Source organism: Staurois parvus, unplaced genomic scaffold (assembly GCF_062004578.1).
Source record: "Staurois parvus isolate SC_StPar_1 unplaced genomic scaffold, SC_StPar_1.0 ptg000336l, whole genome shotgun sequence".
Taxonomy (NCBI): Eukaryota; Metazoa; Chordata; class Amphibia; order Anura; family Ranidae; genus Staurois; species Staurois parvus.
In genome coordinates, this window is record NW_028318132.1 from 1926607 (window position 1) to 1939388 (window position 12782).

At 40.5% G+C, this 12782-nt stretch overlaps 1 protein-coding gene across 4 annotated transcripts in view; it reads right to left on the minus strand.

Annotated features, from left to right (window-relative positions):
* The window catches only part of GIT2 (GIT ArfGAP 2), a 134115-nt gene that overhangs the window by 52919 nt on the left and 68414 nt on the right, over positions 1-12782 (minus strand). For 3 of the 4 annotated variants that reach the window (XM_089684106.1, XM_089684104.1, XM_089684103.1), the window contains exons 15-16: positions 8420-8668; positions 7098-7187 (exon numbers count right to left, since the gene is read on the minus strand). In XM_089684106.1, coding sequence (XP_089540232.1) covers positions 7098-7187; positions 8420-8668 — 339 coding nt within the window. The remainder of the gene's footprint in view (positions 1-7097; positions 7188-8419; positions 8669-12782) is intronic. The other variant, XM_089684105.1, reaches the window with a different exon arrangement.

Sequence of the window (12782 nt, forward strand, 5' to 3'; positions counted from 1 at the left end):
TTACGGGGGGAGGGGGGGGGGGGGGGGTAAGGGGGAAACAGTAACAAGCCAACTGACCCCAAGAACTAAATCAGAAAAGATCAGAATCTCACACAGCAGCCTGCAATACACGCTGATCAAAGGTAGAGTCCTCCACGACTCTAACATCCTTTAAGCCTTCGTAAACCGATCAATAAAAGATCAGGTAGCAGCTTTACAAACTTGGGCTACCGACGCCTGATGGGGAATAGCCCAGGAGAAACGCACACTCCTTGTAGAGGAGTGGCCACTGAAGACAGTGGAACTTTGCCCTTTAAACTGTAGGCATGAGAAAAACAGATCCAACAAGAAATGGTAGACTTACAAACAGCATGACACTTGGGCCTTCAGGAAGAAAAAATAAAGGGCATTTAACTGATTAATTGCAGCAGCTGACTTCAGGTAACACGTGATAGCATGCACCACATCCAAAGTGTCAGGAGCCTTGTTCCCTGGCTTCTGCAGCTTAGGACAAAAAAATGGCAACAGAAATGTTCTGGCTGGGATGAAACAAAGAAACCAGCTTAAGGAAAAATGATGGCTGAGACTGTAAAACCATCTTATCATGGTGGAGCACCAGGTACAGTTTCTTACATGAACGGGCAGCCAATTCTGATACTCACCAATGCGTGTTATGCCTTGTACAAAGGAACATACCGAATGGACTGTGAAGCAATCTGTCCCTGAAGGATTGTCAAGAATTAAATCTGATGATTAATTGTACTCAAGGCCAATCCCAGATCAACTCCAGACTGGAAAAACACCAGGATGCAACCCACAACACATCTACAAAGATGAAATCCCCAAGCCTCACCCCAATACAAGATTTCCAAGTCCTGTTGTAAATCTTCCTGAAGTCGCCTTCCTAATTTTTAGTAGGGTAAGAATGGCCAAAACAGAGATTCCCTTATTTCTCAAAACCTTGGCTTCAACAGCCATGGCAGTAAAACTGTGACCATGAGGAAGGATGGAAAACTGGACCTTGTGACAGAGGGTTGGGTTGATCCAGAAGGATGAAAGAATCTTTTGCAGACAAGTCTACAACATCAGAGTACCAAGTTCTCCTGTGCCAGAATAACCAGAATTCCTTCCACTTGAATCCTGCAAAGATGAGGAACCTGTAACTGTGGAAAGGCTTAAATTGGGGAGAACTGGTCCCACAATGTCATCAAAGCATTCAGCACAAGCACTTGGGGATCCCTGGTCCTGGAGGCTAACCTGTCCAGCTTCGCACTGACCATAGAAGATCCACATCTGGAGTGCCCAACCATAGGGTCCTTGAACACCTCTGGGTAAAGAGCCGAATCCCCCCAGAGACAGCTAAGAAAATCCGCCTGCCAATTTACCATGCCTGGAATGTAGATGGCAGACCGCATGGGAACATGGAGTTCCGCCCAACACAGAGAAAGGAAAAATTCCTCCTAAGCAGCCTAACTTCTGATGCCTTCTTGAGAATTTATGTACACCACAGCTGTGCCGTTGACTTACTGGACCCTTGAAGAACTCAGAACCCATCCAAAACTCTCCAGAGTATGCACAATGAGAGAGAAGTTCATCTCCAGCAGTGAAGCAGTTTGTTTCCTCAGAAGTAAGCCATACAGGAATCCTATAAACAAGGATACCCCAGGTATGCAGGGGTCCTATAACTGGAACCAGAACCGTGGTGAACACCCTGGAAGCTGTCGACAGACTGTAGCCAGGAAATCTTCCTGCTGAAAAGAGGCCACTATTGAATGAACAGATTCCATCCAGAACTTTTGAACTCATAAAAGCTTGTGGAGTCTCTTGAGATCTAAGAGCAGAATATCACTGTTTGGCTTCAGAACCGGGAAAAGGTTTGAGCACGCCACATAATCACACCTTGAGATAGAAGATGATCAAAATATTGCAAAAGCAAATGTTTTCTGTGGATTCAAATAAACATTTGAATAAAGCGCAGAGGGTCAAAGCTCTGAAATCCCTACTTTAAACTGCAAGCTACTATATTGCAGACCCACTCTTCTGCAATTTCCCCCTGCCTACCCTCCATGAAGGTTCCTTCCCTCCACCTAAGTAGGAAGCCCCTTCATTATGAAGAGAACTTGTTCTCCAGCTTTGAAGGCGGTTGTAAAGCCGCTCACACCAGAGCAAAAAAGACCTTGACATTAGCGCGAGAAATTCTTAAAACCAGCATCTTGTCCACTCAGCACATGAGGACCTAGTTAAGAAAAGAAACCTGCTGGATCCGCCAGAAGCATATTCCACTTCTAAGTGAACAAACATCTTGTAAGGGTGAGCAAGGTCCACATACAAAGAATCTTTTAAAATGAGAATGTACAGGAAAGGATTGAGTTTTTCGTGGCAAACACCACAGTCCAAATCCTGTAACCTTCTGAGTAGAGGACTTGGGAAGTGGTAACTTTAACTTAGATTTAACATCTGCAGGAAAGCAGAAAAAAGGCCTTTAAGGTCTGAGATACACTCTGACCTTGGGTTCTTCAGGAGTAGATTCCTCAGATGAGGTTCTTGTGTCCCCTTTTCTCAGAACATTCTCATCTTCCGCTACCTCATCCTCTACTGGTTCCTCCTCCATTAATAAGGATAGGGGGAATGCTTCCATTTGCAACCAAGGAGGTCTAAGCCGGCAAGTGTTCCACAAAGCTGATGCTGTAAACCTGCAATAGCAGATAAGTAGGAAAGTGCCCAGAGGAAGAGAGTGGAGATACCAGATAGTAGAATGGTATCAGCATCACATGGAATGCACTGACCTCCAGGGGATACACAGCACAGGGGACTGCGTACAGGTTCCTCCCTTTATAAAGACGGTATTTAGGACCCCCTACAACCTCTCTTTCCTGCCTTCAGTGAGACATGGCCTGCTGATGAATGTTCAGGGACACTTGCTGGATAAGAAATAAAAAGAGTTTATAAAAGAATACGCCAAGGGCCTCTATAGCCAGTGTCAACAATTGATAGATGCATGTGGAACTGTAATCATATCCAAAAACCAAGCTGCTGCTGACTTCACCCTAAAGTAGATAGGTACGGTCACCGAAACTCATCAATAAGTCCTGCAACAATCATGGGTGATAGATTATCCCTGGAAGGAAGTTTCAATTTGAGTTTGATCTGCTGAGGTTCTATGATCCTCTTCACCATGACGCTGGGCCTCTAGCTACTATTTACAAATATAGGTAATTTTTACTGAACATCCACTCTTCTGCACCTCACTTTTTTTTTTTAGAAAATACTGCACAGTGTTTTCGATGCTCTGATATCAATTTCAATGGTCTATAGATTAGGGGAAGATTAAGATTTTTAAATTCAAGCAATATTTGAACAGGGACCCCAATATGAGACTGGGGGTGATGAACAAACTAAAAAATTATTTAAACACCATAAAAAATTAACCATTAAGTTTCTAAACAGGAAATGGGGAGGTCCAACAGAGAAAGTTATTCCTGCAGAGCATCTACATACTCCCAGGTTTTTAGAAAAATGGAAGGAATACAGTATCGATCATGGGTTATCTCTTTTGAAGCTTATTGTTGAGAAAGAGAAGGTTTTTAGAAATCCAAATGGAAATAGAAGAAAGCAGTAGGGCCTTGGAGCCCTTTAACCCCTTCAGGTCTGGACACTTTTACCCCCTTCCAGTCCAGGCCAATTCTCAGCTTTCAGTGCTATCACACTTTGAATGACAATTGCGCAGTCATGCAACACTATACCCATATGAATTTTTTAGCATTTTTTTGAGACAGATAAAACTTTATTTTAGTGGTATTTAATCACCACTGGGATTTTAATTTTTTTTGCTATATAAATGAAAAAGTCCAAAAATTCGGGGAAAAAAAGTGTTTTCTTATAAAATTTTGCAAATAAATAATATTTCTTCATAAATCTTGGCCAAAATGTATTCATCTATATTTTTAGCAAAAAAAAATAATAACCCAAATTAGTTTACAACCAAAATTATAATTTTTATAAATTATTTATTACATTTTTATTTTATTATATTATTTCAGTTTTTTTAACATACTATCACCATAGTGACACTGTACTACTTGTGGGGGGTGATGAAGATTTTTTTTCTTTTTTTACACTGATAGCTTTTATACCCATAAAGGCTGTAAAAGCAATCATTTCTACTCTCTGGCTGCATTCCTGCAGCCATTGAGAAATACTGTGAGAAATGTGATTGGTCACATCTTGTCACATGGTACAAGGTACTGTTGTGAATAGCCTTGTACCATGTGACCTCTGTGATCATTCACAGATTTCACACGTAGTAGGCAATAATGTCAGGAAGTGACATCTTGTTTACTACTATTCATGTGATTACTGGTTGGCCAATCAGTGATCACATGAATCGGGACCTTACACAGAGGTCCCGTACAGCGATCTGTGTTCCACTGTGTCGGCACCGATCGCGGTGTTGCATGCTCCCAGGAAGCGCGCAAAGGCAATGGATGTGGGGGGATGTTTAGAAACATCCACCCGCATCAGCAGCGCTCCCTTTCTGGCCATTTATCTACATGGGCTGGATGGGAAGTGGTTAAAGAAAATCCTGAATTTGAGAGACTTAATGTACTCTTAAAAAAATTAAACTGAGAAGATTCAAAGGAATCTACGTACTAATAAACAATAAGAATGTTGACAAAATCTTGAAGACTGGGGAACAGGTGATATTTTTAATCTTAAAGCCCCTAGAGGACGTAGTAGATCGTTTTAGATCACGTGCACATTCAAAAAATACCCAGTCTTCATCTGAAAGTGAAGGTGACAGTTCTATTAAGTCAGTGGCTTTTTTAGATGAACTCAAAACAAGGGAGCTAGACCCAGGTCCAGGAAAAAGGGGAATAAAGGAAGGGCAAGGAGAAGGAGAAAATGGAGAAAGAGAAAAAGGAGGAGGAAAAGAGCACGAGGAGGCAAGAAGGAGCTCAGTGAGGAATCAAAAATCAGGCAGGACATGCAGTGGGTAATAGAAAAGGACACTTACACCACAACGGGAACACTTGAAGAAGCCTGTCCCTTATTAGATATGAAAGTAGTCAATCTCTCTGATTTTCATCTAGAGGAGAGACATTTGAGTCTCCTTAAAAAAGGCTTAACTTTCTCTCTGGCATCCTCAATGGATGAATTTGAAGTCTATAAGAACATTAGCCTTTTCTTGCGCAAAGTCCTTTTTAGACTATGGAATCAAAATAAGGTAGATGCCCAAAAAGAGGAAAATCTACTGAAAGTATCACAGCCTAAAGATGAGATTACTCAGGAGGCTCTAAATAGGTTATTGTCTCTACTAGATGAGAATGAGGATGTAAACGAGGAACAGGCAGGACAGTCTTCTCAAATTAGAAGATCTAGCAACTCATTGATTAGGTCCGCAAAAATGCTGGATAAGCAGTCCACTTCAGCTGAGAGGGCACTACGTTACTAAAAACGTATTCTTAGGAGGTGACTTCCTGTCTTTTTTTTCTTTTGCCAGTGTCCAGTCACTTGATGGTGGAGGCATAACCTTATCGTCATGCATATGAAGATGCTCTGTGTCCCAAAATGTACAATAAAGAAATTAAGACAGAATTTTCGGCTACAGTGATAGATCTATCCCATACCTTTGCAAAGTTACAGTTAGTTGACCAGGATTACAGGTGTATGGGTGGTAAATTCAAAGAAAACTGTTCCACAGACTTCACTAAAAGAGAGGCAATCTCATTTGCACATAACCGTATTGCTAATTTGCTTGATAAATGTGCCCCACTGTGAAGCAATTCATCCTCAAGAATCACTATAAAAGCATTAGGTATTCAAGTTCAGTTTCAGCAACTCTAGTTCCCCCTTGCTGTGTGCTAATATTAAAGATTACAAGGCTGACAACTGGCTGTTGGGGGTAGGAAGCAGCAGAAAGTAAAAGCGCTTCTACTGTAAAGTTTGAGGAGGAATTACCTCACAGTGCCTGCAGCTACAGAGGTCAGTGAGGGCTTGCTTTAAAGCTCATTTACCATTTGCTAAGAAAATTTAGTATCCGAATGTCCATAGCCTGACCACAGTTGAGTTTTAAGGGGGGGTTTAGACATCTCCACTTGAGGATCATATTTCTTTATTCAGAAGAAGAGCAAGCAGGGTGTATTATTACTGTTATCTGATAAGCAGAAGTAATTTTTATAGTACAATAACTATGATTTAGGATCTAGGTACACAGATTATTTTACAATATGCTAGTCAAACCTGGGAAATATCACATAGTTTAGTATTTTTTTAATCAAAGTTCCCCTTTAAAATGTCAAAATAAGCTTAGTGGACAATCCCTGTCGGCAGAACACAATGATCACTGTCAGCTGCTATAGCCGCCAGCAGGGATCACATGCAAAAAATCCAACAAGCTGGTTGATCCATTGATTGACTTCAATACAACCAGCCTGCCCATAGATGGATCGAATTTTGCCCAGTCCCTGCCAAACTGGCAGAGATTCAAGCCATCTATGGCCAGCGTAAAGTGTGAAAAGATTTACTCATTCATTGTACGTCATAGTGTTCTCCAACACAAAACACCTTTAACCCATCTCTTCCCCTTGGCCAAGAATACATCTTTGACTGATCTACTCCGCTTGGCCAAAAATATATTAGGCAATTAAAAGATAGTAGACATTTGGCCTTACACCAAAAAAAAGAACATTATATGACTAAGAGGTTTTATGTTACACATGTTTCAAACTAGATGGCTTCTTTCCATAGTTTTCTACATGTTTCCATCTGCTGACTACATGAGAAAACTATTTCTAACTCATTGTGAGTTGTTAAGTTCATAGTATTCACACAATAGATCAGAAGAGTTTGAATGCATAAATCAAGTTGTCCATTGCAAGTGAATGAGTGGAGCCAAGACGCTCATGTGAAGTTTGGTTATACAGAACTTCGTGCTGCTAGCATTACATGGCTGTGGAGTGTGGATGGGTTGCAGTGAATGAAGGTTACAATGAGGCATTATTGCTTCATGCAGAGAAAAAGAGGTCTGTTAGCAAAAATGGCAAAAAGGACAGATGTAGAGCTCTTATGGAGAAAGTCAAGGTCTCCAAGGAGCAGAGCTAATGTGGAAGGTACTTAACCCTTCGTGTGCTTTCATCTCTTGACCAGGAAAGCGTGGAGGGGAAGGATGGCAGGGATGAAGAGGAGGTCACAAAAGCACTCCTCCCAATCTGAAGGGAAAAAGAAAAACACTCGAGACACCCAAAAACAAACTTCAATAAAAACACTTTTAGAGAAATTGGACCAGATACTTCCACAGTTATGAATGCAGGTAAAATAATGAACTGAGTACTTCCATATTCTGTTTCTTTGTCCTGGTTAAATGTATTCGCAAATATATGCTTTAAGACAAAATGTATTTAGGGTTTATAATTATATAACAGCTTAACTTTGCTTGGAAACACTGAATATTAAACACAAAAAATCCAAGGCATAGGTGAAAGTAAGGAACTGATGACGGTGCTCCAGTCTCATGGTGTACTATTTGCTTTTTATTACGAAATGTCAGGTGCAATAAGAAAAAGCTACACTTAAAACTGTGCTGTTTGGATAGATTAATACAATTGTAATGTAACTGACCTAACTTATTGCTAGTGGTTTAGTAGAGCAGGGTTCCAAGTTTAAGCTTGACATACAGCAAGATTTCTCAAGCTACTAAAGAAAGAAAATATATCCGGATTTGTGTAATTTACTAAGGGTAGCAGTATGATGTAGATGCAGGTGGTACAAATGAAGCAGCGTTGGTTTATTACAGTGTATTGGCAGAAAATGTCAAATTAACAGGCATGGCCTCCTATGATACATTTTATTTTCTAATGTAAGGGATAAATAAATATGAACATCTTGATGTTTGTGGCTGTTCGATATATATTTTCTCTTTTTTAACTCGAATTCCAGGAATCTAACCTACAGTGAAATCAGCTCTTCTAAAAATGAATGCTGTATGTGCAGAACATTGCAACCTTTGAGAAAAATGTGGGCCTGCTACCCTTTCAACATGTACACTTCCAATCAGGTTATGTACTAAATGTGAAAGCCCAATTTGGTTACAGCCAGCACCAAAAAATATCAAAATAGCATTTGTTGACAAAAATAATGTTAGACATCTGATCCAAATGAGTACTCTGGCAACATACCTATGGTTATTTTACAAAAAAACCATCGTAAATATGGACTTCTGTTAGTATGACTGTTTAAAAAGATTGTAAAACAAGATGTATTTGGGAAAAAAAAGGTGTAAACCATATTTGGATGCACAGCTAACTGTTGGTGAATGGATCGTAGCTGGTTTTATAAAACAATAACATTTTTAAAAAACTGTAATGGCAAAAATGGGGCAGCACAAATGCTAGTAGAAACAGCAAAGCATGCAAAAAGTGGGAGAAGCACTCTGATTACTTACATGTGGTGGAAAAGGCTGCAGTCTTTTAATGCCCTCTTCTGGATATGAGACTTCTCCCAGTGGGAGGTAGGGTTTCTGAGCTGATCCAGTCTCATACATAGACATGGGTCTACTACCTCGTGCTGAAGGCCGCCTCTTTAGGGAAGGTGGGTTGGTGAGGTCTGCAAACTCTGACCCAGCAGGGACCTGATATAGATTTGATGTGGCCTGTCTCCTGAGGTTGGTGTTTTCACATTGCAGTGTTTGGAGCTGAAAAACATGTTCACCAGTGGGACTTTGCAATTTGCTTTATAACAGAGATGTAGGGTGATTAGGTGGATAAACAGCTCTTCTAAAGTATTCAAATGTAAAAACATAAAATTCTGTACATACTGAAATTAACGAGCTAATACCTGACACTAAAAAAGACCATATTCCAGTATAAATGGAATAAGCAGATGATCAACCTTTTTTGTTATGTAAATCAAACCATCATGTAAAGTTATACACTTTTACAGCTGTTAATGATGTCAAAATGTATTTCCAGTCAGTTTCCATTTGATCTTTTCTTTTGGATAAGCCAAATAAATTAAACATATCCTACAATAGTTCCTGTATCATGCCAAATATTCTTTGTCATTGAAATGAAACCAGTTCAGTTGAGCTCACTGTTTTACCACCAGACGTCAGCAGTGATGCCAAGAAAGAAAAATGAAGCAGCAAAGCAAAGCAATAGGAGCAATGCAATGAACAAATAAAAATCATCCAAACAAATCCAGAAAAATATGTTTAAATAGATTTTATTATTGATTGCTTACAAAATTGTACATAAAATGACAAGTGATATCAAATGTATATCTCAATCTACAGAAAACCTCAAAAGAAGTGGACTGTCTGGTGGTACTGCAGTGTTATGAAATAACACCATTTTCCCACTATATGGCTATTCAAATTCCAAGCTGACAGTGCTCAATACTTATACTTTGAGCACCATAGCTAACATAAACTTTACTCTAAAGCAGCATATAAATAACGTACAACAACTGGGACTGATATAGGCTAAGATAATGAAATGTACTGTTCAATGCATTGCAAAAGTATATAGAATTTAAAAAAATTCTCTTATTTACTGAACAAGAAAACCTACCCTGAACTGCTATTCGCTAACTTTGTTTACTGTCAAGAGAAACAAAAAAAAACTTACCGTATTTGCCGGCGTATAAGACGACCCCCCTACTTTTCCTGCTAAAATGTAGTGTTTGGGCTATACTCGCCGTATAAGACTACCCCTCTTCCAATGCACACCAGTGGGAGGAATAGTGCCCCATCATTGATGTCAGTGGGAGGAATAGTGCCCCATCATTGATGTCAGTGGGAGGAATAGTGCCCCATCATTGATGTCAGTGGGAGGAATAGTGCCCCATCATTGATGTCAGTGGGAGGAATAGTGCCCCATCATTGATGTCAGTGGGAGGAATAGTGCCCCATCATTGGTATCAGTGGGAGGAATAGTGCCCCATCATTGGTATCAGTGGGGGAATAGGTGCCCCATCATTGGTATCAGTGGCAGGAATGGTGCCCCATCATTGGCATCAGTGGGAGGAATAGTGCCCCATCATTGGTATCAGTGGGAGGAATAGTGCCCCATCATTGGTATCAGTGGGGGGAATAGGTGCCCCATCATTGGTATCAGTGGCAGGAATAGTGCCCCATCATTGGTGTCAGTGGGAGGAATGGTGTCCCATCATTGGTGTCAGTGAGGGGTGGAATAGTGCCCCATCATTGGTGTCAGTGGGGGGAGGAATAGTGCCCCATCGTTGGTGTCAGTGGGGGGGGGAATAGTGCCCCATCGTTGGTGTCAGTGGGGGGGAGGAATAGTGCCCCATCGTTGGTGTCAGTGGGAGGAATAGTGCCCCATCGTTGGTATCAGTGGGAGGAATAGTGCCCCATCATTGGTATCAGTGACACCAATGATGGGGCACTATTCCTCCCACTGACACTTGCTGACCCTGTTCTAGTACGGTGCTGCTGCAGCCAGCATATGTGGTTGCAGCAGCACCTCTACACAGAGCACTTACCTGCTGCTCCGGCACTCAATTTTCGCGGGGCCGCTCGGCTCCGCCCCCTCGCCGGTGATTGGCCGCCTGTGTGCCTTTCCTGAGCTACAGTTCTGGCGGCCAATCACCGGTGAGGAGGCGGAGCCGCGCAGCCGCACGAACATCCAGTGGCCGAACTGAAGGAGACGCCGCGCTTCCTGGACCGGATCGTCGTGGGACTGGATCCAGGTAAGAGACGTCAGCCCCTGCAAACCCCTGTACTTAATGCCGCAGCCCCCCCTAACATGTGTACCGGCGTATAAGACGACCCCCGACTTTTGAGAAGATTTTCAAGGGTCAAAAAGTCGTCTTATACGCCGGCAAATACGGTAAATATGTTTCATTGGTAATTTACCCCAAATACGATTCTGCTGAGCAGTCTTTTAGGTATGTATATACCAGCTTAGCACACTGTTTGGAGCAATCTTTCTCAATTTTTTATGCGGTATTGAAGCAGGTCCTCAAAAAAAATTTTTTTCAACAAAATGGAGCAAATCTGCCTTGAAAAATAGGCCATAATCACTCCAGCATCACAAAATATGTATGTGTAGTAACTGCATATGTGAATAGTGAATTTTTTTTTCTGTGATATGGTCTTCCAATAAAGTATTTAACCACTTGCCCTCCTGAGGATTTATACCCCCCCCCCCCCGACCAGGCTATTTTTTGCGTTACGGCGCTGCGTTGCTTTAACTGACAATTGCGCGGTCATGCAAAGCTGCACCCAAATGCACAGCCATCCAAAGCAGTGTGCCCGAAATGACAGGGAGGAGAACTGTTAGTAAACAAAACAGCTCTTCTCCCAGTCAGAGATCCTGTACCAGTATTTCTGCTATAGGGCGGTCGGAAAGCAGTTAATATTATATGCACTTTAAAAGCAAATAGAATTTAAAAAAATAGCAATCTGATTTTTCCCCAAAATGACCAGTACCAGACTAACCAAATTTAAAAGTAAACAATACTTTAGGGAGCCAGTTTTATTCTGCAATCTGTCCGGTGTAATTTTACACGAAACTAACAACTTGAAGATCAAGCATTTTTGCTGGGACGTTTTATTTACAAGTGTAAATCCGTATTTTTTTGCTAGAAAATGACTTAAAGCCTCCAATATTTATATTTATTTATTTTTAGCAAAGACCCTAGAGAATGAAAAGGCAATTGTGCAATGGTTTTACAAACACACTTAAGTGAATAAAAAAAAAAACCACAATATATATCCCAATTTTTTTGTAAAATATGAAATAAGATGTAACAGCAAGTAAATAGATACCCAGCCATGTCACGCTTTAAAATTGGGCACGCTTGTGGAATGACGACAAATTACAGTACTGTTTCTCCTGCCCACTGGTTTAACGGTAATCCCGAGAAACACCAGCGAGTGGCAGGATGGGGAGGTGGGGATGTCCCCTCCCAATGCTACATAGTTGCCAAAAGAAATAGAGGTCAATAGAAAGCCGGAGGGAAGCTGGGGAAAAAAAAAAAAATACTGCGATTATGGCTGCTTTTTTCAGCCATAACCCTGGTAAACCAATTGAAAATTGAAACTTTATATACGTATTGTGGTCTTCAAGTTGATAAAATTTCTAATAGTTTAGTGAGGTAATTTAAAAATTAAATAGGATTTTTTACTATTTTACATTACACTATATGCTAAAACTAATGGACAAAATGCACAAGCACGTGCATATTACCATTATGATTGTAAAAACAAAATCTAAGGAAGGGCCAGGTAGGGGGTAAAGTATAATGATCTACTTTCTTTACTAAAAGCTATGTTAAAAAAAATAGGACAAATACACTGTAATGAGTTGGTCAGAGAGCTGCAACTAACTACAATATACAAAGTTTTCAAGCTGTCAGACTGAAATTCGTTCCCGGCAGCTTCAAGCATGGGCTCAGTGTAGGATCTGCTATTCAGTAAAATTAAAGAATTAGTTCAGGGTCTGTAAACTTTTGCAAGAAAATGTATATACATACACACATTACCAGCCACATCTACTATTGAATCCTTTAAAAGAATGAATGATAAACTCTAAATTAAATAAATAGCATACAGGCCATCTTAAGGAACCAGTAAGCTTAAAATACAACTTGACCTATACAAACGAGCAATTAATAACATTGACAAATATTTCACACCAAATTAAGAAAATAAAGGTCATGTTTAAAAAGTATTTCTACATTGGTTTCATTTCCACCTGCCCTATGCTCTTGATGTTAATCAGCAGTTTACAGATTAAAGTACAACTAAAAGCAAAACTTTTTTTAGTGGAGATAGATTAGAACGC